Raw genomic sequence first — 26,817 nt, 5'->3', positions numbered from 1 at the left:
GATGGCTTCAGGACATTAATAAGCTTGCAGAATGGGTGTGTAATTGACAGATTAATTTCAATATAGATAAGTGAGGTGGTGCATTTTGGTAGGAAGAATAAGGAGGCCACATACTGCTTGGATAATAGTCTCTGAGGTAGAGAAGCAAAGGGATCTTGGGGTACAGATACACAAATTACAAAGTAGCTACGCAGGTTAATAAGGCCATTTAAAAAATCAAACCAAACACTGGGGTTTATTTCTAGAGAGAGAGAATTGAAAAGCAGAGAAGTTCTCTTAAACTTGTATAGAACTGTGGTTATATCACACTTGGAGTATTGTGCACAGTTCTAATCTCCATATTATAGAAAGGATATAGAGGCACTGGAGAAGCTGCAAAAAAAATTTACAAGGATGATACCAGAACTGGGAGGAAATACTTATCAGGAAAGGTTGAACAGGCTGGGGCTCTTTGTTAGAAAAGAGAAGGCTGAGGGTTGACCTCACAGAGCTCTTAAGATTATGAAAAGGTTTGATAGGGTAGATGTCGAGAAAATGTTTCCACTTGTGGGCGTGTCCAAAACTAGAGGTCATAAATATCGAGATGGATGAGGAGGTATAATGCACCACAGAGGATGTCATGTATGACCTTGAATAGGACCATTTCACTGCTGTGGCAGGAGCGGAAACCTGATTGGAGAGATTCAAACCAGGAATTGTGGGAAAGATGGGTACGGATTTCGGAGGCAGCAACAACACCTTCCAGGACTTTGGAGATGGGATGATGGACAAAGGGGTCGAGAGTGGGTTTTTTGAGGAGGAGTGATGGCAGTTTTGAAAGGGACGGGACTGTGAGGAGAGGGAACTATTTGCAATCTCAGTTCGCATGGGGGCCAGTGGTCAACAGGTTAGTGGGAATGTGATCAAGGGAGCAAGATGTGGGTTTCATAGACAAGATGAGGTCGGACATGGCATGAGGGAATATAGGAGGAAAACTAGAAAAAAGACACAGGTTCAGGGCTAGGGCAGGGGGGAAGCCTTTGGCTTGGTGGACAAGTGGAACGGGAACTGCTGCGGCAGCTGAATGAATTATCTCAATCTTAGTGACAAAGAAGTCCATGAGCTCCCTGCACTTGTTGAGGTGAGGGTGGAGGGGAGAGCATTTTAAGGAGGCGGTTGGTAGTGGAGTAAAGAAGCCTAAATGCTGCGAATGGCAAGCCTTCACTTCCAAGATGTGTCCAATTTTTTTTTTCCGTTTTGAAAACCCATTTTACAGGCTTCTTTTTGGGGATCCTGTAAGAACATTGGTGGGTAAACGGATGCCCTTTTAGTTGCAAAACTATGGAAATGATCAGAATTGAAAGAAATGTCATTAAGAAAATAATTATTGTTGACAGAAGGCCAACATTAATATCAGGAAGATTAAGATACATATCAATATGCATATAATTGATTTTGTAGGCACTATCCCGTACAATGTTAATTCAAATTGTGAAAAGCATTTTTCTTGTGTGAAATGTGCTATACCAGTTTTTAAGATAATGTATTTTTGGTAAATTTTTAAATGCGTACTTCACACCCCAATCTGAATGTTAATTGCCTGAACATAGCAACCATCAGTTGCTGGGGCTCTTCTCTAGAAAAGAGAAGACTGAGGGGTGACCTGATAGAGGTCTTTAAGATTATGAAAGGGTTTGATAGGGTAAACATAAAGAAGATGTTTGCATTTGCGGGGGAGTCCAGAACTAGGGGCCATAAATATAAGCTAGTCACTAATAAATCCAATAGGGAATTCAGGAGGAACTTCTTTACCCAGAGAGTAGTTAGAATTTGGAACTCACTACCACAAGGAGTAGTTGAGGTGAATAGCATAGGTACATTTAAGGGGAAACTAGATCAATACATGAGGGAGAAAGGAATAGAAGGATATCCTGAAAGGGTTAGATGAAGTAGGGTGGCAGGAGGCTCGTGTGGACCATAAACACCAGCATAGATCAGTTGGGCCAAATGGCCTGTTTCTGTGCTGTAAATTCTATGTAATCAGGTTTATGGTGTGGAATTAGGATTCAAAGGGTGTATATAAATATTTTTAAAGAATCCTAATAACCAATTATGTCAGAGGTGCTGTCTTGGCTGAGATCTAAAACTGAGGCCTCATCTGCCCTCTCAGGTGGACATAAAATATATCTGTGGCACTATTTAAAGGAAATCAGGGAAATTCTTCTGTTACCTTGGCCAACATTTATCCCTTAACTAACACCATCAAAAACAGATGTTTAAAAAAAAATGAATTTTGTTATTTTTGACACAGTTGATCAGATATATTTGCCTTTAAATAGCTCCAAATATTTAATTTCTGCTGCTTTATCAAACCTGATTGATCAAATAATATTTTCTTTGGCAAAACTATTGAGTGGCAGATTTAGACATACATTTAAACAAATTATATTTATATTTCTTACAAAACAGAAACATTGGGAAAAGATTGAGGAACAAAAAAAAACAAATTACACTGTGACGTTACCAGGCATCAATTTAGCTCTCATTTTAAAATGAAAAATTATATTAGGCAAGAACTTGAAATACAAGCCTAACACTATATAAGCAGAAAATGTTGAGAAACGTGGAATGCAATCTATATCCCACTTGTGGCACTGACAGAAGGCGCTTGTAGCTTTATTGCTTGTAATTACGAGGTCACCACTTATCCCATGCCTCTTGATCAAGTACTTTCTTCTTGTACCATAAGCTGCATTGCTCAACTTGGAGATAGGTTTTGTAAAAATCCCTTTTCTCCATAATTGGGCATAACTAAGTGTTCTCTGTTAAATTTCCTCAACCACCTACTACAGAGATATTACCCTAGCAAGCATATTGTAACCAATGGACAGAAAGTCTAAACTAACCAATTTACAGTCCCTGCCCTATTAGCTATGGCAACCACAGCATTAATATTTTGAAAAGGTATCATGTTTTCTGTGACCCGATGATTTCACTCATCAGCGTTATCTTAATTTGTCGTTTTACTTGTATTTATTTAATTATTTACTGATTTCTTCTAAGCTCCAAAATTTATCACTTGTGTTTCATGGAAAGTCATTGGATATATTATCCAATAGGGAGGCTCAGTGCCACACTGCACTCATTCTTTGTCACTCGTGCATCTTTTTGTTAGTTCCACCTTTGGATAAATATTGCATCCAGTGATCCCTGTTTTTTTTTGACACTTGCTCAATTGTGTAATTTCTGCATAAAATGGAAAAATAGGCTATTGTGACTAATTGTCTAATGATTACAGACAAAATTTATGAGCATGGCACTTTGATATAATGACACTGGAAAATTCTGTGTTATTGCGTATCGTGAATCCAAATAAAGTGAGCTGCACTGATGATGTGAGATCCTCCCTGAAATGACTGACTGATTACCTCTGGGAAATCTGAGTGTCAACCTTAGCTTAGAGGTAGCACTGTTGTCTTTGAGTCAAAAGGTCATAGATTTAAGCCCCACTGCAAAGACTTGAGCATGTAATCTAGGCTGACACTTCAGTGCAATATTGAGGTAGTGCTGCACTGTCGGAGGTGTTGTGTTTTGAATGAGATGTTAAACTGAGGCCTCATCTGCCCCCTTAGGTGGACGTAAAAGATCCCATGGCACTATTTGAAGAAAAGCAGGGGAGTTCTCCTGGTGTCCTGGCCAATATTTATCCCTCAACAACCAAAAACAGATTATTTGGTCATTTATCTCATTGGGGACTTGCTGTTTGCAAATTGACTGCCATGAAAGCTTGTGAATTTAAAATAAAATTGCTGGACTATAACTTGGTGTTGTAAAATTGTTTACAATTCCTTACATTACAACAGTGATTACACTTCAAAAGTACTTGGTTTGCTGTTAAACCCTTTGAGATGTCATGAAAAGTGCAACATATAAATGCAAGTTTGTTCTTTTTACTCAGCATTGGATTACTCTTTAATTTCTGAATACTAACAGAACAGGAGTTATTTAAAAAGTCGTGCAAATATAATGAGAAAAAGGGCACAGGTTTTTCAGTATGACTAGTAGTTAGAAACCTACTTATGCAAAACTTTCTTGAAACTTTATTGTCTAATTTTTGGTAATTTGAATCTTTCAGATAACTACATGATGTGCTGCATTGGCAACTTTCACAGTACTGCTAAGACAGAACTGACGTTTTATTACTCTTCTAATGCTGTTTTCACTGCAGATTAAGGACAGACATGCTTAATTACTTTGTCTCTCTATATTTCCTAAAGTTATTTCAGCATTTATTCTTTAGATAGGAGATTAAAGAGTTCCAGAGATGCACTAATGAAATGAAACATCCACAGCTTTTGACTACAGCATGTCTCTACCACTTTATGTATAAGCACTCCAGAGTGTGAACGCCTGTACACATACAAATTTATCCCCTTTTGCCTCTCAGCATCATAATGCTTTATGTAGTCAGGATAATTGGAAGGCCTGGTCTACAGATGTGTTCGCAATCTACATTAATACAACTGTATGCCTAACCAATAAGAATGGGCTATATTTAAAATCGTTTAGAAAAATAAAACTACAGCTTTTTTTTTAAACATAGGAAATGAGCTTTCCAGCATTAGATCAAATATATTGAAACCTGGGAGCATCTATGTAGAGTTTAACTTTCCAAGTTATGTAAGGGTGCATTTAGCTGCAGTCTGGGTTTAGGTCAAGCAATACCCTGTCTACACTGGCCAGAGCTTCATTTGCACTGTACAGTAGTGTAGGAATCTTATTAATTTGTCCCCATGTTTAGTGAAATAACCCTATTACTAGTTCTAACCTTGAGCGGAGACAACAGCCACAGAAACTGGTACTAAGATTACTAAACACTTTATTTGTCTGCCGAACAACAATAAGCAACAGCTCTAAACAATGCTCACAACTGGGAACATGGTTCAGAACCAGATTGACCAGACCCTAGTTCTGGGGAGGGCCAGGAGTGTCTACGGAAGTGATTCTTCTTTGTCGTCTTCATGTTGCCTCTCCTCCCGATTGCATTTTTTGTTCTCTTTTTACACAGTTTTGAGGTTTTATCTTCTGGTTTCCAGCTCCCATAAAAGGGGCCTTTCTGTCATCGTTAGTTTTTGTTGCAGTGTCCAAAGTCGCGACCTTTCCTGTTCCATTTCTGTTTACCTTAGTTTGTGGTTAACTTACAGCCTGAGTTTTCCATTAGCCGAAGAGTCAAAAATTCATGACATTTAAATGACAACAAAACAATCCTGTACCCTACAGTAGAGAACTGTCCCAGAAATTCCATTTTAAATGGTTAGTGCGTTTAGCAATTGCAGATAGTTTTCAAAAATGCGCAGGAGGTTCAAGGATAACACTGGGCACTTTTTACATCTGGTTTAATACCACAGGAGTTACACAAAATATGACAGCATATACTATACAATTAGGGAATGCAACCAGCATTTTCTCCCCCTGCACCTCAAGGTGTTGATGACACCTGTAGGGTACGGTTTGAGGGGCACCTGTGCCCTCTAGTACCTTGCACAAAGTGGCCATTCTTCATGTGCGATCCTAGATGTTGAGTATTGGTAGGCAACTCAATTGTGTTTGTTAGGCACCACAGCTCCTGTCCTTGTTTCATATCCAAATACACAGACACATTTATTTTCCAGTAAGGGTCATTTGTTAAGACATCAGGAACAGAATTTGTCTTTTCATTTTCCTACTCAGGGATGTTGAGACCAATTGCAGTACCTCGCCTGCTGTCCCGGCTGAGATCAGTTTATTCAGCAGATACTGGGGTTCAAACCTGTGACCTTCTGGTTGTGTAGGTTGTCTTTATCAACTTAAAGTGTGCAGATAAACCACTTATTGAGATTGGATATAGCTGTAGCTAGAGATGCTAACGTTTTAGTTATGTTAGTAGATGACATACTGATAACACAAGATATGCAGAGCGTCATCAGTATTACTTAGTATCTTAACGAGAATTTTAGTGTTTCTGTAAACAGAATTTTATTTGATTACTAAATCTTTTTCACTGCATCTAAAACCGTAACATTTCAGTGTATAATCCAAAAGCTGAAATACACTAAGTTACCCTATTTTACCACAATGATATGGGCATACCTTGGTAGCTTTACATTCTGCAGTACTGACAATTCGAATGATGTATTTTTTTTTGGTAAATACCCAGCAGGTCAATCAGTGCCTGTAAAGTGAAAATACAGGTTTTGACATTTCAAGTATGTACACTTTATCAGTGAAGACTGAAAGATAAACAGGCATTTTTAGTCAAGTTGGAAAGAAGTAAAAGGAAAAATTGGGAAGGGGACATAACTAATCACAGAGATGGGTGGGCTAAATGATTTGCAAAGTGCTGACTAGAAATAGATATAAAAGATAATCATTGAGAAAATGTAGTGATAGATGACAAAACATACAATTTGCCTTCCTAATTGCTTGCTGTACCTGCATGTTAACTTTCTATGATTCTTGTAGAAGGACACCTAAATCCCTCTGACTACCAACAGTTCTTGGTGTCTCAACTTTTTAAAACAAATACTGTTTTTCTATTCTTCTTACCAACAACAGGGAATTGGGAACAAAGCAGGCACATGGGATTAGCACTGCTGCTCTTGCAGAGGATAAACACCAATGGTTGGGCCTAATGTCCTGTTATTGTTTTGTAATTTCTATGTAATTAGTTATATGACATTTCCTGAAATTCTCATCCATGCCTTTGTCACCTTCAGGCTTGGCTTTGCCAACATTCTGCTTGCCAGCTTCCAAACTCCACCCTACACACATTCCAGCTGATACAGAACTCCAGAGCCCCCACCTGGCAGCTTACCCACTCCTTGTCCTCAGTGTATTGACTTCAGAATACTTGTGCTCATTCACAAATACCTTCATGGTCTTATTCCACCCTACTGTCTCCAACCTTCTGTCCCAGATTGCACCGGCCACTTTTTGACATCTGGTCTTCTGTGCCTCCCTCTCTGCACTCCACCATCGGTGGCAGAGCATTTAACCATCATACCCTTGCACTCTAAAATTCTCTTCCCAAAATCCTCTGGCTTGCTACATCTGTTCCCCATCTTTAAATGCCTTCTCATAGGAGCTACTTCTACTATGCTGGTAGTCTGCTGACCCCCACTTATACAACACTTTGGGTGTTTCCCTATGCTGAAACTGCTGAATAATGTAAATTGTGTTGTTGTTCCATGCATACGTGCATCTCTGGTGACTAGTTATTTTTAAAATTAGGAGTCATGTGTGGAGTTACCAATGTTTTTCACGCATTCAGTTCTTAATGTGCATGAGTTGGCTTTAGGCGGTCTTTGTAATTCACAAAGGTATGGTAAAGCAGGAATGTAATAAAATCTGTGACTAGTTAAGCATATTAGATTTTGGGATGGTGGAGTTAGGGGGATGGAGAGGAAAAAGAGATTTTAAGACCAGTGCTTGAAAGTGGTGTGAACTTGAGAGTGGCTTGAAGGCTATGGTATGTGGACATATGTCAGGATATTTTATCATTGACAATGCATTTCTATAGTCTCCCAATAATAAAAGATCTGTAATTCACAAACCCATTGTTGTTGCGTTAGCCTATTGCACAGATATTGTTAACTGTTACAACAAAATCAAAAGCAACATTGGTAACTGTTAGTTGAGCCAATATTCTGTTTTGTGTTATGGTTGATATTGCTGAAGTTTAAAATCCTATAGACCAATGGACAATATCCCACATGGCAAGTATTGCTTTAATTTCCTGGTGTCAAATCCAGGGACTGTGAAAGTAACCAACATATGGCGACATAGTCTACTCATAGTTCAAATTATTTGATAATTCAGTTCAATTTTCTAAGTGTAACAAAGGACTTGGAATTATCAGGACCAGCATAATGTTGGGTTACTTTATTTTTCTCTTGGAATATTGGAGTAGCCGTCTAGCAAAAACAAATCCAGGGTTTCCTGGTTTAAAAATGTGCATGAGAATATCCTGTGGACTGGCTTGTATGGTAATTAGTAACATAAAGTGGATTCAACCCTACTGATTTAGATAGATCACAGGTGATTGGGATTGTTCAAAGGGTCCATATTAGGACTGCTGATGTGTCATGTGTATGTTAGTATGTCCATGTTGTTCTTCACTTATGTTTTTTTTAAAAACTAGGGCAGTAGCCATCTCTTCCAATATTTACTGAGTTACATATGATATGTACTGGTAGTTTGAACAGAGCAGTTTTCTGTCAAAATTAGTTGAAATATACAGGATAAAATTGATTTTTGAATAGACATATACTGATAGTGTCAAACACCCAAAAATCTCAGAATGGTCATTCTTAAAGTGGGGTGGGGGGGGGGGGGGGTCCTCAACTTTTAACATTTAAACAAAAAAATTGTTCTTGGGATAAGGGTGACACTAGCAATCCCTAGATGCCCTTCCTGTGTCTGTCTCCTCTGTCTTCTGTATGTCTTCCAACATTTCCTTGAGGGCATAATGAGTGTGGGACTGGAGTCACTTGTAGGCCATACCAGCAATCCAGCAGCTTTCATGGTCATTTTTTGATGCTAGCCCACAAATTATTAGATTTATTGAATTCAATTTTATAACTTGAAGTTGTGACCTCTTGGTTGGTCCAGTACCATAACCATTAGGCTACCATATCTGATTTTAATAAAATAATAATGCAATCACCCAATATTTTTCAATGCTTGATTTAGAGGCTTGATCTGGATTGGCATATAAAATGAATAAACATAAGTTTTAATCTTGTTACCTCTCACTTTTGTTGTCCATAAAACGTGTGCTTAAAATGACAATTATTTTGATAGCTTTTCCTAGCCTTCCCCCTATTCCTACACCAAATAATGTAGACTTTTGACCCCCCCACCCCCTCCACTCCAACCAGATCACTGCCTGACTTTTATTTTGAAGAGTTATTATCTGTTTTCTGCCCTTAGAAAGGTTGACAGCCTCCACGCTTATCTGCTGGTGCTGCTTTTGATCCAGCACATGCCCTAGAGCCATCCAGAATGAATTGCCCTCCAGATTTTTTTCCTCTCATCTGTGGGGTTGTGTGCAGTGTTTGCTAATTGTTTTTCTTAAGAGCTTTTTTTAAATAACCAGGTAACTGCCAGAATTCTAACTATCATTACAATAGCCACATTAACAAAATACTGCAAACATGGCAAGGGTTTCAAGCATGCACGTAAAAGTTACAGGTGAAACTGAAATTATTGAGAATCAAATTCATGGAAATAGAAAAAAACCTGACATCAGTAAAAATGACTATGAAGCTGTCAGATTGTTGTAAAAACCTAAATGGTCCACTAATGTTCTTTCAGGGAAGCAAAACTGCCATCCTTACCCATTCTGGCCTCTGTGACTCCAGTCCTGTGCCAATGTGGTTGATTCCAATCTGCTCTCTGAAGTGGCCAAGCAAGCCACTCAGTTGTTTAGAGCAGCTGGGACAGGCAACAAATGCGGGCCTTTATAGCAACTCCCACATCTGAGAAGGAATAAAAAAAACAAGTAATTAGGCCACATTTTTGGCTACTTTATTACATGACCTTTTGTCTTAACCCAGGAAGAAATTGGTTAGTTTGTAATAGCAGTGAACGTTCTCCGTTAGTTTTCTGTTTTCTGTTGAGCCTGATTCACCCAGTGTCTCCCTTCATTAGGAAGTATACTACTGACTAGATTTCCTGATATCTTCAGCTTTTTCTACATAGCAGCAGAGAAGCTGCTTACGTCAGTACAATGGAAATAGTCCAATTCTGACATGTGAAACGTGGGCTGTGGTTTTTTTTGTGTGTCTATGCGTCTGCTGCTGGGATAAGGGAGCTGGTATTGGTGTAAATTCCAAGAACTTGCTCACAGACGCCAGTCTCCCAGAATCCAAACTAAAACAGCGACAATATAAAAGTGACTTTGTGATCTCTGCACCAAATGAAATTCAAAAGCTACCTTTTAATCTGTAGCCACACATTATCCAAACACACTGGTTTGCATTTAGCTGCAAACAGGCATGCAGTTTTCTTGAACTGTTAGTAACTTCTGTGGTGATTCATACTGCCTTAAACCTGAAGTCTGTTCCATTAGTGAATGTGTGATTCCATTGTGTAATGGAGAATGTATGAAGAACCAAGAATATTGTGTTTATTTTTTCTTCAGGGGACTGGTGTTCGAGATAGATAGATATATATGTATATTTAAAAAAAAAATAGGACCCAAATTTTGAAACAGAACTGGGCATTGGAACGGATCTGTTTGTCACAGCAGCCTCCAATAGGCTATATACAATGATGATCGTCTGAACAATTTAAATAGGTGGGAGCAATGCATGGAGCTTGTTTTCTGAAACCAGATTAAAAACAAATTGTAATGTAAAACCGTTTTAACTTGTGAAGAACTAAATTAAGGCCCAAATTGGGATGAACTAAGGGCCTAATTTGCATAATTTCTAATAGTTTACATGAAACCTACAAGTGAGTCATGAAACATTAAAATAACCCCAACATGAACCTTAATAGTATTAACCTTTACACCAATATCAAAGTGATGCAGAAGATTCTTTTCCACTTTGTGCTATAAGCTCCATTCATGGATGTGCTCCATGAACTAATCAGAATGGAGCTTATAGCACAAAGTGGAAAAGAATCTTCAGCATCACTTTGATATTGGTGTAAAAGTTAATTCTATTTGGGGACATGTTGGGGTCACAAACAGATCTGATCCAATGCGCCATGTGTGTATGTGCATCATTGTGATATCATTGTGTCTGGAGGTCTTATGCTGCTTCAGGAGGGTCTTGGCCTCATGCCTGTTCCCTTTGTTGAGATGCAATCCTGTAAGTATGATGGTGCCTGGGAAAAATATCATAAAAATTAAGCAGGCCATAAAAGTTTGAAGCAACAAATTTTGTTTTCTGTTTATTCTTTGGCTCTCTGGAGAGCTGCTGTTTTAGGCACTGAGCTAGTTCTGTGCATCTGTGTGCATATGGCATGATATTTTGTATTTGACACAAATGCAGAGCTGCTATATTTATTAATGAGAATCTTACTGCTCATGAAAGATGTGATCTTGTTATATCAGGTACAGCTGAAGTGATTTGTGTTCAAGTGGATCAGGCTCAAGGCCAGGGATGCTTAGCACATTGTGAGTCAGAACGCGGGACTCTCAAAAATCTAGGTGTATGGAGATTAGGTTGTTTATATGACTGAGTGCTGTCTATGGTGGGAGAACTGGGCTTTATTGACAGCGCTCCAGGAAGCTAAAAACGCTGTTGAAATCTCTGAGTGCGTTAATTTGTTTCTCACATGGAAAACTGCATTTTTTTTTAATACTTTAGTTTTGGTTCAGAGAGTTGTTCATTGGCTATATTTGATTTAACATTATGACCTGGTGATCCTCAGGATTTGTGTGTGGAGTTTTTATTTTCAGAGGTTGCTTCCCAGTTTTAGCTGAGTCCAGAAGTTGTCTGTTTTATTCATGGCACACAAGTCGTAGATGGTTATATTGTTTCTACTTTTATTTCCCCCCCCCCCCCCCAGTATGTAGATGTTCTTGGACCTGTTAACTATTACTTCTCTCGCACAGAGCCACTTAGGCAATTTTGACAATTATTTGTTTCATGTGGTGCAAGGACCCAAGGTAAATTTATGTTGAAGCAATGGATAGCCAAGTAGGTTTACAATACCACCACCTTGCAGGAGAAGTCTGGTGGCACATTCCAAGGCTACTTCCTGGGCATCTGTCAGTTTCAATTGATAACGCATGGAGGGCTGCCACAAGGGACAATCTTCACACATTTAAGAAGTATGACTGTGTGGATTTGGCTGCCATGCACAGTACCTTTGGCAGGTCTCCCTCCCTCTTAAGTTTCAACTACTTTGTTGTGTCACGGAATGTGGAAAATGCAGAGCAAAGAAGATGATGCATTAGAAATAAAAAGAGAAAAACTAGAAATGCTGGAAATCCGAAATAAAAACAGAAAATGCTGGAAATATATAACATCTGTAAAGAAAAAACAGGTTAATGTTAAGAGTATGGAGCCTTTCAGAACTAGGGTTCATGCCCAGAATGTTAACCTGTCTTTTCTCTTTACTGATTTTGATAGACCAGTGTATTTCCCAGCATTTCTGTTTTCATTTAAGAAAGATATTACCTACCTGACCAGTTATCTTTATTCTTCTTTCATATAACAACAATCTCACGCATCTACCCCTGCAGGTTAGTGTTAGTGGTTATTTAGATTCAGGTCAAGGAAATGGGGCTTTATACAATGTGATAATTGGAGACCACATATGGCACAGTCTTTCTGCAATGTTCTGATGGCATTTTCATGTGTATCTTAAATGTACAGCCATACTCCAAGGAGTGTGCATATATTTCCCACAATGAAGAACATAGCAGGTAGATAAGTAATCAATCTCTACTGGCCTCTGCAGATTCTTGGGTGGGGGGTGTGGGGAGAAGCCGTAGTATGGATTTTGTCATGTTTAGAAATGGGAAAGTGATATGATGGCTGATGCAGGTACAGTCCTTGACCCTACTAAATGAGCAGGTGTATTGAAGTGTTCTTCCTTTCCCCCTTCCCTCCCCCTCCCCCTCCCCCACACAGTGTGCTGAAAGAGAGGTACTACTACTCTTCTGGTTAGTAATCTACATCATCTCTCCATCCAATTTTTACCCTTCACCTTTCCTCTCATGAAGGTAGTGACTTCTAGTGGGTAGTGGGTTGCAATTTATAGAAGGTAATAGCTCACTCAAGTCTCAATTCTTTATGTAGGAACCTGGTCAGTCAATGGTGGCAGATTGTTCCACACAATGTTCACTTTCAGAAGAAGCTACTAGATAGTGGTCAGGAAAGGACGCCATGACTAATTGTTTATAATTTCCTCTTCTGTCCCCTTAACCCAAGGTACTGTGGCCTTATATGATGCCTTCCTCCACTACCACTAGCTGTACTCAGCTAACTTCGTATAGACCAGGAATCAAAATTACTTTTATTGCTTTACCTTCAGAGTTGTTCAATAATTATGTGATTATTAATGAGGTCTACAGCTTTCGATTGTAGTCGCACATAATTGAAGCAGATGGAGACTGTTTATACTATTGTTATGTATGATAAATATTGCTTGTTGGGTTGATGCTAATGTGGTCATGCAATATAAAAGATAACACAGATTATAAAGTGCATTATTTAATTGATGTTTTCTTTATTTTTAAGGGACTTTCTAGCTGCTGCATGACAGAGGTGTCTGCATGAATTAAGTGGATAGAAAGTGACATGCAGTGGATTAGTTGTTGAACGGTTTAAGAAGTTTAACTGCCCGCTGCAGAACAGCTGAAGTAAGCTCACTTGGAGCAAACTGTTGATTACTGTCAAGCAGTAGATGCATCAAGATGACTGATCCCATCATGGATTTTTTGGATGATGCCAATTTGTTTGGTGGAGGATTGGAAGGCTTGACGGATGACAGCTTTTCGCAAGCAGGACCAGTTTCATTGGTTGATGAACTAAACCTAAGTGCAGATTTTGAACCTTTGCAGGTTGAGCCATTGCACCATGTACCAGAGACACAGACACCAGAAAAAATTAACTTTGAGCAGTTACAGACATTTGATTCGCTGAAACTTCAAGTGAACCAGTCGTTTAACTTGGTGGGCAGTGGTACTGAGACCAGTGTACTGTCCCCACATTCCCAGTTTCATTGTTCACCAGATCATCAGCAAAATCAGACAAATGGGTTATTCCCTTCTGGCCATAATGATAGTAGTGGTCAGTCATTTGTGGATGGAAGTCCAATGTGGGGTCACCAAAGCCCTATTTCAAATCAAAATGGATCACCATTCCATACCTTGCAAGGACATTCACAGTCCATGCAGCAGTTGACCCCTTTTTTAACGCATCATGATTTTGCTCTGCATCAGTCCAGCCCGCAGCAGCAGCAACAACAACCTGCATCAGTGCAATCTCAACAGAATATGAACCATTTCACTACAGGACAGAAAACTCTAAATCACGGCAATCAATTCATGGGTGTCCATGGATCCGCTTCATCTCATATGACTCACATGGGCCAACCAACTACAACTGTAAGTTCATCCACTCAACAACATCCTGCTTCAGTGCAACCGTTTAACCAACCAACTACAGCTCTGCCTATGAATCCAGTACATCCTATTAGATTCGCTAGTAGTGCCAATCACACTGGTGGACATCAGAACGTGAACTTTTCAAGCTCATCACGAGACATGACTCCTTGTTCTATCAATAATTCAAGCCAGTTTACTCCTCAGTATTCCTTCCCTAGTAGCAACATAGCAAATGGCAACAATTTGACATCTACTACAATCCTTTCTACTCATCAGGTAACCCAGGCCATAACTTGCTTCCCTGGGGGTGATGCATTCACAGTGCCGGCAGGGACCAACCAGGAAACAGTACAACATATGCTCAATCCCAACAGCCCTGCTAAACAAAAGGTTCTCCCGCCTATGCATTCTGTAAACACTCAGGGAAACTTTAATCCTTCAAGTAGATCCATTGTTCAAACTGGTGTGCCGATAACAACCAGCCCGGCTTCTCAGGTGAGACTTTCTAATGCATCAGCACAAAGGAAACCAACTAGCTTTTCATCTCTTCAGGGAAATCCACTTCCGCAGTCTCAGACACATCCATTGACCAGGATGAATACAGATGATGTTTTTCAGGAGCAGCTGTTAGCAACTTTTGGCAATTCAGGCCTTGGCCAGAGGGATTCACTCCCTGTTCCAAGACCAATGGCTCCACGACAGTTGCAGCAGCAGCATCCAAACCTGCAACAGGAGATGGTTATCCAACAGCAAATGCATCAAGAACCAGCTACTGTCAGTCATACCCTCTCTCAACATTGGCAGCCATTGATAACTAGCCAACATCGGCAGATGAAGGGACCTATGCAGTTGACCTTACAACGGCAGGTTTGTACTTAAACTCTTCAGAGATTATGTCCCATCAACTATGATAGTACGAACAGTTAGTAAAGCAATTCTGAATGTTTGTTTGAATTTGGGCCATATGCTGTTCTTCATTTTGAGGTGCTATTTTCAGTTGACATTATAATTGTGCTAAAGTTATAGCTGTAACAAAAGAATGTTTCTAAGACCATTTTGTTTCTAAGACCATTTAAAGGAAGGGCCAAGTTTTGTTGGAGCGGGGCACCTTGCGGTGTGCCTCTTTAGACTTGTTCGTGCATGTTTAGGTTTTTGCCCACAAAGTTGCTGGAAGTGCGAGCTGAATACAGCGCAGTGAGAGGTACAGGAGCTCTGGGACCTTGGTGAACAACGGGACAAACTGTGTAGCTCCTTAACCAATGAGATTTAAGGATTGAGAAATAAATAGAGGAAGGACTGAGGAGGAGGGGGAATTCGAGTGGGTGAATTCAATGTCTAATCAGGTACAGAAAGAGAAACAGAGGGAAAGATAGATTGGGTTAAGAGAGAGAGAAAAAAGAGACAAAGGAAAAGTCAGAGAAAAAAAAAATTAAAAATCTCATAAAAGAAGTCACAACCTGAAGGATTGAGACTCCACATTTATTATTCACTTTCTGGGCAAGAGAGGTTGGTTGGGAGTCATTAACAATTATGTCATTAAAAGGATACTTGCGCTATTAATCACTAGACTTAACTTTCTGTGGTGAGTGTAATGGGCATTTAATTTGCAAATGCTGCAACTTCATGAAACTCATGGGGAGGTTAAAGGTGAGATGCTGTTTTAGCGAAGTTAACAGTGGAGTGGTGCAAATCGATCAGCAACTTGTGGTGATTCACAATTCATGGGGTATCTCTTCCTCGTTACAAGTTGCTGGCTGATTTGCGCATTAATAATGGTGTGCGTCGTTCAGACGCTGATTTTTTTCAGCAAGATCTGACCAAGATAGTTAAGTAGACATTATATGAAATAACAAATAAATAGGAGGTTTAAAAGTTGCATTAAAATCTCTGGTTTATGCTCAAGTTCTAGAAATTAATGGAGGTGTGCTCTTATATTTTATGACTTGTAGTTTTCGAACCTTAAGTTAATGTAGAGTAGTGTACTACATTTGCAATATAGTTAATTCAAAACTTTAAGAAAATGTAAATTTAGGTTGCTGATGTTTTACTTTGCAGAATTGTTTAATTAGGGCATTGAATACCTGAAATACTAAATTACCAATCCTGTAATCCACGAATCTGGAAGTTAAATATCTGTTGTCATATTGGTTGAGTTGTGATAAATTTGAAATTTAGCTGCCATTTTCTAGGGTTAATTTACATCAAAGTTCTTCCAAATACGATTACTTTTGATACTTCCCAAATTTTATGTGTATAATCAACAGTTGAATTGGTGGAGCTGTACCCAGCAAGATTATGTGATGTGCTTGCAGCTGACGTTGCTGTGAAGTATCAGGTTTTACTTAGCTGTTGGGTATTAATTGTATTCAACTAGTGGTATTGCCTCTGATTTTGTGGTATGATGCAGTCTTTGTGTTGCTTGCTTTACGCAATTTTCTCACCAACATGTAGTTGACAGATTGGTGATTTGTAACATTGTGGTTATATTGGAAATCAAGTTCAGATTTTAAAATCTTGAACTAAGTGACAGGTCTCTGGATCAGATCTTGAATATGATTTTTCCATTAAATTACATAACTTAAAGCTGCAAGATAACACTGCTTTTATTATCAAACCTGTCAAAAAAAATGTGTATAACCTGAACATTTGTAAGAAATTAGATTCCAGATTGCTCTAGTTGAGTCTGGGTTTATGACCATTGTGGCCATTAATGATGTGCATTCTAATTGCTTTGATCATCTGATACACTGAAACTTCATCGGTGAATTTTGTGCTCTTCAAGGTGATGGGTATTGTTGCTGGGGAATGCTACGTTTCTTCGCAATTTTGGCACTTGAGTGTCGATATCGAGCACTCTCAGGATAGGTATAAGACAAACAGCTGCAGAGTAAACATCCCTCTACTCTGCCCCAACAACGTGCCTTCACCTCAACCTTATGAGAATGCCGTCTCCTCTATCAGTACAAATTTTTCTACTTCTCACTCCAGCCATCCTGCTGACCTATCTGAATGAGATTAAGGGTTCGTTTGTCCCAGATCTGTCTTGGTGAATATCCACCAAGGGAATTCATTCCAAACACAGTAAAATAGTGAATGTCATTTTTTTATTTTTTGGTTGATTCTTGTTGAGAGAGATCTCACAAACTTCATTTTTTTTCTTTCTTTCTTTGATGTGTTGCATTGTCACCTTTTTAAAATTTCTTTCTTGGCTCTATTGACCCGTGTAACATTCAGGATGATGTCATCCTGCCTGCTTATTGAGCATGAGAATAAACTATGCAGACAATAGGCAGAAGCATGTTTTATCAGGTTGGAATTCCAACAGTGTGCAGATCCAAAGTCATGCATAAAACTTGTTTCATGTTTTTAAAAATAGTGTCCTGGGGGAGTTTTGGGCAAGGGGGGAGAGCTGCAACTGCCTAGTAATATATGTAATAGAAACCCTTTGATTATATGTGGAATGATGCTGGAATATATTTATGGACTAAAAGAAAAATTCCTGTGACCTGTCCCAAAAGTAGCCAAACACAAAAAAGTGTGTGGTTACATTTTAACAGCCATGTTCTTACTCAAAAGCCCCATATTAAGCAGAAATAATTGAAACATTTGAGAAGGACAGTGGTCCTTGGTCTCTGCTGAGTTGCCTGGGGTTGACTGAGTAGATGGTGGGGGTATTATACCTCGGTGCCCAGGGCAAGGGAAGGGAAAATTGGCTGGAATTCCTATATGCTGATCACTGTACAGCGCTCCCTGGAAGTGTGCACATATGACGATTGGGTGAAGACAGGATCAGGCTCAGCTGTGGTGTCCCCCACAGTCAAATAGCTAGGAAATACTCCCTGACTTGGTCACATGTACCAGGCACTGAGAGATCTTACTCTCAGTTGCTGGTAATTGACCTGATTCCAATTTGGTAAAAAGGTGATTTATTCAAATTCACAAAGGGACCATCATGTGCAGTGTTGGGGCAGTGGGTTTACAATGCAGAGCAAGAGATTATATCACTGCACTGGGTAGAGTTGTGTCCTCCTCAGGAATCTTGAAGAAAGTGCACTTTCCACCCCGCCTGGGGTAACTTCGTCGATTCACACGTCTTCTGCCCCACCTGGGGTGACCTCTTGGACTCCTCGTCCTCAGTCCTGCTCCGTCTGGAGCCTCTTCTCGCTGTTTGGTGGGCCTCCAAAGTCAGATGTAGTTACTTTACTCCTGCTAAGTCTCTACAACCTGATAGCAGAGTAGGGAGCTCCTTTTATGCCACTTTTGGGGCTGGACCCAGGATTAGCTATTGACATGGGCCCTTGCCCTATTGGGGTCTCCCAAAAGGGCGAGGTGCCCAATGGTGCCTTGAGTTCTTTGTTTCTTTGAGAAAAAGGGGTCAGCCTCCCCTGTTATCTTCCACCTTTTCAGGGGACTACAAAAGCAGCTTGTGTCCCGCCTCTGGTCTTAACCAATCATGACTTTACACAATGGCTTGAGACTGTTTTTGCCTCACCTTATCGGGTCTTGCCCCTGTGTCAAGGCTGGGAATCCATGGTTCCCCCGGCCTCCCCTGACTCCCTCAGATTCCAGGTCAGGTCCTCCCTTGACTCCTTCAAATTTCAGGCCAGAGCTATGGACTAGCCTTTAAGGTACTATTGTTTACGACTACCCAGCATCCATTAATTTGTTCGTGTCATCAGGCCTTTCTTGCAAGTTGATAATTTTAAGAGCTCCCTGCTCTGATATCAGTCCCATGTGGTTTATACATCCAGCACCATAGCATTTAGTCACACAAAATTATATAAAAGGTCATTATAAAAACAAAGGACACGCACAGCCATCATTATAGTCAATCCACTTGCCCGCTGTACTACTGGGCAAGAAGGGTACAATCTTACAGTCCCCTGCCTTGAGTGGAAGGAGTCCTCTCTGACCCCTCACTTCAGTTCCCTCATAAACTGAGTTGTTTCCAAGTACTCAGTACGACGTCTTAATTTAGCAATTATTTGTTTAACAAGGAGTGTAACACACATTAAGTAATTGCTTAACAGGAGCTGCGATACTATGAGGAGATGAGAGGCAATACGCACCCAAGGGTGGACTGATATCTTTGACCCTATGTCCCACCAGTGTGATTCCTCCTTAAGATTGTCAATATCATCGTCTATCAGGGCATTATGTTTTAGGGAGGTGTTCAGTCATGTTACCAAGTCCTGGAAGTCCTCCATTATCAGGGAATGTCATATCCGAAGTTGGTTACATAATGTGTAATTCAATCTTAATGGAGTTGCATTGATTTGTGTGTGGTCTTCAGTATTGAGCAGGACATGCTGATCAATGGTGGTAGGTAGGTATGTGCAAGCAAGGAACTGGACAGGAGCCTGTCTAGTTCCCTTCGCCTACTCCGTCTCCCTCCACCCTTGGTTTACAGTCCTGTTGTTTTAATTCCTCCGAGTTCCCTAGTGTAGATAATGGTCCTCATGCTCCAAACAGGAGGCACCACCGTATGGGTTCGTATTGGCTCCTTTTCACATTATTTCACCTACAAAATACACATATAGTATTTTGTGGTTACATATTGTGATCACATATACATTGAGTACAGTATAAACAAAATTAACATAAGTACTATTCGGCTGTTGGGGCATCACATGTGCCTCTGGTCTTATCTTCCAGTCATAAACTATCCCATCTCCCGTGCTGACTCAGTGTTAAACAACTCTAGATGGCTTTTACCTTGGCTTTGCATTTACACACCCAGAGGCAGCTGTTTTTCCTCACACTGAGACAGGACCTCGTTAAGGTTCAGTACTGCCCTCTTGCTAAATTCCTAGACGGCAAACGAGATGGGATAATTAACCAGGTGTAGATTTAAACCATATTCTTACATCTCCAACCTTTTGAATCTGAATGAAACCACTCTGGGTCAGTTTTCACCTTGCCCTGTAACTATCTCGGTATAGTCTAATCATATATATTACTTCTAAGTTTCATTTGGTTAATACAGAAACCTACAGTGTATGATAATACCAAGAAATCATGGACTTAAAAGATTCTCCAGCTCTCCTTTTATTAATATCTATCGTGTGGATATTTTCTAAGTATTATTTCTCCCAATTTTGTTAACTGAAAGGAACCTAACCCTGAATTTTGGAAATCCAAATTATGATGTCCCTCTTTAATTTCAATCCCTCTGATTGGTACCAGTGTTTCCTGACTGTTTCATTAATTAGTCGGTTTCTCTATGGAGCATGTGTCAGTGCCTAGCTTAAAAGGTTTTCTCACTTTCCTGGGCCACATTAACCATTTCATGTCGTGCTGTGTCAAGCAACTGAGCATGTCTGAGACTCATTCTGCAGTGCATCTTCATCATGCATTTCTATATACTGGTTGCCTCATATGCAACATATCCTAGGATAGGTAATATTCTTGGATATTAATTTTCTGCTGGCCAGTTTCTTTTTCCTTTTATGGCATTTCTGAACGTGTTTTCCATGGCACATGTCATATGTCCAGTAAGATTCAATCCTGTAAGAGCAACTGGTCTGTTTAAAGATAGTTCCAATAGCTCACCAGGCTGTAGGCCTTTGTAATCCTGTTCTTCATTCAGGTTTCTATTGCTGATGATGGCAACATACATTTGTATCCTTCATATCCACTGTAGCCATTCTTGGGCTTTCAGGTTATCTTACCAAAAAGATCGGTGGGGGTGTCTGGAGGTCTTTGCTTATCTCCCCCTGCATGGTCCCGATGTCTGGGTAGTGGCCAGACAATCCAATGTAGTTTTCTCATTGTTCAGTATAGGCATTGACACAAATATCTCCAAGAGAAAGCTATCAATTTACTATTCTCAACTGCACTTTCCTGACTTTCACTAGATTGTATATTTATACCAGATTGATATCTTTTGGTAAATCATGCCCAGGTCAGTGGCTTTAGAGAAATTCCCTTTTGGTGGTGAAATTTCTCTGTTTCTTTACTTTAATCTTCAATTGCTTCCTTTCATCCTATTTTACCCATCCCATTATATCACCATTCATGAGCCTTGGAGGAACTTTACTGTCCTATACAATATTTACAGTTGAGTAAATGTCCCAAGAGTAAAATGACATTTTATTTGTTTATTTTACTTAAATTTTTCTTGAACCGCTTTTCATTTCCCAAAACATCCAGCTACATTGTGCCTGACTCCCTTTCATCATTTCACAATTATCCCAATTAGAGAGCAGTATTGTTGGGCTGATAGGACTTGTCAATGTACAATTTTATTCCCTTCCGAAAAGCATCCTTCCTTGATGCACAGCATTGGATAGGAACCATTTGGACTGGACTTTTTATTTTAAAATATAATTTGATTATCCCCTTAAATTACAGGTAAATTTTCCCTTCTCGAGGGCTTGAACAGCAACTCATATCAATTTTTCTTATCAATTCCAATTTCAAAAACAAATTATGACCAAGCTTTGTGGGATTATAGTAGAGACAGAAGTGCTTGTAATTACTTTTGGATGTAACTCCCATATCTCCCCACCTCGAGCACTCTGTTTCAGAAGACAATAAATAACCCTGAATGGGTTAAAGCCGAGCCTTTGAGAGGAAAAGTCTCAGTCCAAATCATTACCACGCTGTGATATTGGATATCTGCTGATGTCTGCAGGTAAGGTCTTAAATTCTTCACACCACTGGATCATTTCCTGCACCAACATTCCTCCAGCAAAGGTTGCTCTGTAACTTTGTAAAGCCATTTTATGTCAAAGAGCTACTCTCGGTAATCCTGCACCATCAACACTCATGCGGTCACGAAAACCATGGTCCGCTGTTATAAAAGAAACACACAAAATCCATTGTGGCTCTTCTTGAGAGCCCAGGGGGTTAATTTGTCAATTCATGATTTTATTATTTCATTCTGTCACCTTGGGGAAATAGACAATTAAATTATGTCAATTATTTTAAATAAATGCAAAGGTTGTTGCTTGATGAATTAAAAACAGATGTCTGTGTCCTTGGAATGGGTTAACTTTTTTTTGTAGAAACAAAACGACCAAGCCAGATATCAGACGCACGCAGCGTTCTCAGCATATGTCACCGTAGCTGTCACGTAAATTTAAAACAAAAACATTTGTGTCGAGAGATAGCATTTCCCTTTGTTCATTTTAGTTTTTAGTTAGTCCAACATTTCCAGATTGTCATGATCAACTTTTTGTGGCGGTCCCCCTCAATTTCTAATTGTTTCTTAAGTTTTATAATTTGCTGTTCTTGCTATAACACAACTATAGCTTTCCAATTCATTTTTTTTCACGTACTTTTCATGGGTATATTTTTTTTTTATTCGTTCACGGGATGTGGGCGTCGCTGGCAAGGCCGGCATTTATTGCCCATCCCTAATTGCCCTTGAGAAGGTGGTGGTGACCCGCCTTCTTGAGCGAGATTTTACAACTGAGTGGCTTGCTAGGCCATTTCAGAGGTCAATTAAGAATCAACCACATTGCTGTGGGTCTGGAGTCACATATAGACCAGACCGGGTAAGGGCGGCAGGCTTCCTTCCCTAAAGGACATTAGTGAACCAGATGGGTTTTTACGACAATCCGGTAGTTTCATGGCCATCATTACTGATACTAGTATTTTTAATTCCAGATTTTTATTTAATTAATTGAATTTAAATTCGCCAGCTGCCGTGGCAGGATTTGAACTCATGACTCTGGATTTTAGTCCAGGCCTCTGGATTACTAGCCCAGTAACATAACCACTATGCTACCGTACCCTATCCTTTATTCAATCTTTTCTGCTTTTCGGTCACTTTATTTTTCTGACCACAGCCAATCACAAGATAAAAAGGGGTGTGCTGTCAGAGCTAACAGCTATCACATTTTAGTACAACCAAGATGATTATCCCAAAATTATCAAAATTGATCCCCTATACCAGATAATAAGATATCGTTCTTCACATTAACTCCTTACACATCAATTCACACCACAAACTTCAAATCACTCGATGTTTACTTCAATTCATTAAGCATTTAAGAAATTCAAAATGCCAATTTTTATGTGACGGTCTCATGTCTGGAATTTGAGACCCTCACATTTTATAAGAACGAGAATTTTACTTGGCCACAGTAAAAGTCTGGTTTCGGCAATTTAATAGGTCAGTTAACCTCAATAACTCCAATTTTAATTCAGCAATATCAGAATTAAACACAAGACAAAACAGATACATTACACAAAAGAGGAAAACACATAACAAGTAGTAAGAAGGAGGCGTAGCCCGCAACATGAACAGAAAACACAATGGGGACAGGCTTCTTAAAGAGACAGCAAAAGCCACACAGACTTTTTAAAGAGACAGTACACTGAAAACAAAAGAACATGTTCTGTAGCTTATGACCTCTCCCTTTTTAAATCATTTATCCTTCATCTTTGCACTCCATTTTCAATCTCCAATGTTTCCTACTTAATTATAAACTGATTTAAAATCTCATATGGGAAAGACCTTTTGTCAGGCTTGTTTTTAATCCCATGTTTAAAAGTCGTCTCCTCCGTTACTGGAAGGAAGGGGTATAGTAACATAGTACCAAGTTCTCTGGCCAGAGCCTGCATAATGTCTGGCCGTATCGGTTGTGATTCTACCTCGGTGGGCCCCTGCCCTCCCTTGGCTCCTGTTGTCATTCTGGTTGTTATCACATTTAGGGGCATCAGCTCTTTTCCCTTAAACCCCTGGTCAACGTCTGGGTAGGGATAGGGGGTCGTTGGTCCCTCCCAGTCAAGAGCGCCTCCTATCATCGCCTGTCCCCAGTTCATGGCTGAAACAATGGCTTTCTGGCATCCCAGTCTGCCCTTCAGCTATCCTGAAGTGACATGTGGAATGGTTGGCCTCCCTTCCTGGCTTAGCTATTTCTTCTCGCAGAGCCCCTCGTGTATCCTCCAATTACTGGGTCAAGCCCCCAACTACTTCCTCCATTTCCCGAATTCTATCTTTCATCTCCTGCGACCCGACTGCCAGCACGGCGGACACACACCCCTGAGTCTGCTGCTGCTGCAGTATACTTGAAGTCCTTTGTCCTATTCCGCTGCAGTTCTAGGTCCCATTTTATTTCCAAGATCTCTTTCCCCATCTGGGTTTTTTCTCTAGCTTGAGGGCCCGCTCTTTGACCTGGCTCAGTTCTTTCTCCAGATCAGATCTTAACTGCTCGCTCCTCTTCGCACAGAAGAGGGCGGCATGGCTTAATCGGTGACAACCTCTTTTAAGCTTGATGGTACCCTCATCCACCTGTTTCTGGATGAAAGCCATCACGGCAGGGAGGCTGTCCCCGCTATCACTCATAACTGTCTTAATTGTTTCAATACCGTTTAATTTTTCTCATTCTGCCCGTAGGACCGACTCCACCTTTTTCACGTGACTAGCCATCCTATTACACACCGATACCACTGGCAAAAGCACCCCCTTTCGGTTCTCCCTCCTAAATTGACATACCATGTGATTAGGTCAGTCCTAGGACCTTCTGTGAAGCTAAATGAGCATCAGTTTTAGTCAGGTCCTGGTGGAGTCGCCAATTCTGAGAGATTTTACTCTCAGTTGCCGGTAATTGACCTGACTCCAATTTGGTAAAAAGGTGCTTGGTTCAAATTCACAAAAGGACCAACATACGCAGTGTTGGGGCAGTGGGTTTACAATGCAGAGCAAGAGATTATATCACCCGGTCCGCACTGGGTAGAGTTGTGTCCTCCTCAGGAATCTTGAAGAAAGTGCGCTTTCCACCCCGCCTGGGGTACCTTCGTCGATTCATGTGTCTTATGCCCCACCTGGGGTGACCTCTTGGACTCCTCGTCCTCAGTCCTGCTCCGTCTGGAGCCTCTTCTCGCTGTTTGGCGGGCCTCCAAAGTCAGCTGTAGTTACCTTACTTCTGCTAAGTCTCTACAACCTGATAGCAGTGCAGGGAGCTCCTTTTATGCCACTTTTGGGGCTGGACGCAGGATTAGCTATTGACATGGGCCCTTGCCCTATTGGGGTCTCCCAAAAGGGCGAGGTGCCCAATGGTGCCTTGAGTTCTTTGTTTCTTTGAGAAAAAGGGGTCAGCCTCCTCTGTTATCTTCCACCTTTTCAGGGGACTACAAAAGCAGCTTGTGTCCCGCCTCTGGTCTTAACCAATCATGACTTTACACAATGGCTTGAGACTGTTTTTGCCTCACCTTATCGGGTCTTGCCCCTGTGTCAAGGCTGGGAATCCATGGTTCCCCCGGCCTCCCCTGACTCCTTCAAATTTCAGGCCAGAGCCTGTGGACCAGCCTTTAAGGTACTATTGTTTATGACTACCCAGCATCTGATAAGGGTCCCAGTCCTAACTAAGTCAGAAATGTGAATGTTGTTTCATCCATTAATTTGTTCGTGTAACCAGGCCTTTCTTGCAAGTTGATAATTTTAAGAGCTCCCTGCTCTGATATCAGTCCCACATGGTTTATACATCCAGCACCATAGCATTTAGTCTCTCAAAATACAAACACAGCCATCATTATAGTCACTCCACTTGCCTGCTATTCTACTGGGCAAGAAGGGTACAATCTTACAGCACCCATGGCAGTGTTACGCAACAAGAAGTCAATGCCTTCATGGGGGAGCAAGAATAAATAAAACAGTTGGATAAGCGATACACTTGTAATATACGTAAAATGTAACCTTGTTGGATTGGAGATGTTACCTATTGTAATTGGCAAGTCCATGACAATACAGCTAAGATTGTTTTGGCACTTCAACGCTGAACAAATCTGCAATTTCACTTATTTTTACAAGTACAAGATCATTTGGCACTGGTTAACACTTGTTTGCCAGTAAGATCCAGTTTAACCCTGATCAACGGTCAGAGTTCCTTGTCAAATAAGCAATGCATTTATCAAGGTGCAGCTGTATAAATGGAGCACAGTTGAACCCTGGTAAATGCATAACTTATTTGACAAGGAATTTTAGGCTTGAATTATGATTATACTTGAATCAGAATTTGTGCAAAAGAAGTTAGTTGGCACACCACTGTACTAGTACCCATTTGAAACATTTCATTTAGCAGTTTAATTCCCATGAATTTGAACAACTGAAAGCATTTAACAAAAACATATTTTACATAAAATTTGCTGGCTGTGGTTTTGGAGACTTTTTTTTGCAGGTCACTGATTCTGGATCTTATTGATGCCAGCAGGATAAAGGAGCAAGTTTTAGCTGAAGTGCAGGGAACCAGTGCATAGATGGCACTCTCCTGTGATTTGGACTAAACAGTCATTGTTGTTTTAATGGGTTCTGGTAAAGTGGTGTGCCAACTAACTTCTTTCGCACAAATTCTGATCCAAGTGTCCAGGATAAAATTTGCCAATGGATTTACTATGCTTGGTGCATCAAGTATTTGTGAAAAGAATAATTGTTGAATATTATCTTTTTGGATCTGGATTTTATTTTCTCATCCCTTCTCTGAATCTCCCAGTGCCATGCAATAACCCTGGTAAGAGTACGTGGGTACTGGATGCAGGATGCAGCCAATGGCGTCCAATAATCAGCCAACAAGATGTGGAGGAGAGTGCTGTATTGACTTTTACCTCCTCCACGGGAGAATAGCTGAGAACTCAGCATGTACCACCTCATGTATGAAGGTGTGTATGCAGTGCAACAGAACTGAATTTCAAAGGAAGCCAGAGTGGCAAATTGTGCTCAGCTATTAGCTGAGTGGCACGTGCAAAGCAATCTTATTTAATGTCACTTTATTTGTGCCAAC

The 26,817-nt window shown here is 40.3% G+C and overlaps 1 protein-coding gene across 4 annotated transcripts in view; it reads left to right on the top strand.

The window, feature by feature from the left end:
* chd9 (chromodomain helicase DNA binding protein 9) overlaps positions 1 to 26,817 on the top strand; it is a 241,067-nt gene that overhangs the window by 35,335 nt on the left and 178,915 nt on the right. For all 4 annotated transcript variants that reach the window (XM_067997892.1, XM_067997890.1, XM_067997891.1 and 1 more), the window contains exon 2: positions 13,221 to 14,956. In XM_067997892.1, coding sequence (XP_067853993.1) covers positions 13,397 to 14,956 — 1,560 coding nt within the window. In that variant the 5' untranslated portion in view covers positions 13,221 to 13,396. The remainder of the gene's footprint in view (positions 1 to 13,220; positions 14,957 to 26,817) is intronic.

Source organism: Heptranchias perlo, chromosome 16 (genome assembly GCF_035084215.1).
Source record: "Heptranchias perlo isolate sHepPer1 chromosome 16, sHepPer1.hap1, whole genome shotgun sequence".
In the NCBI taxonomy this organism is placed as follows: domain Eukaryota; kingdom Metazoa; phylum Chordata; class Chondrichthyes; order Hexanchiformes; family Hexanchidae; genus Heptranchias; species Heptranchias perlo.
Note: the sequence above shows the minus strand (reverse complement) of the source record. Positions and strands in the feature narration are given on the sequence as shown.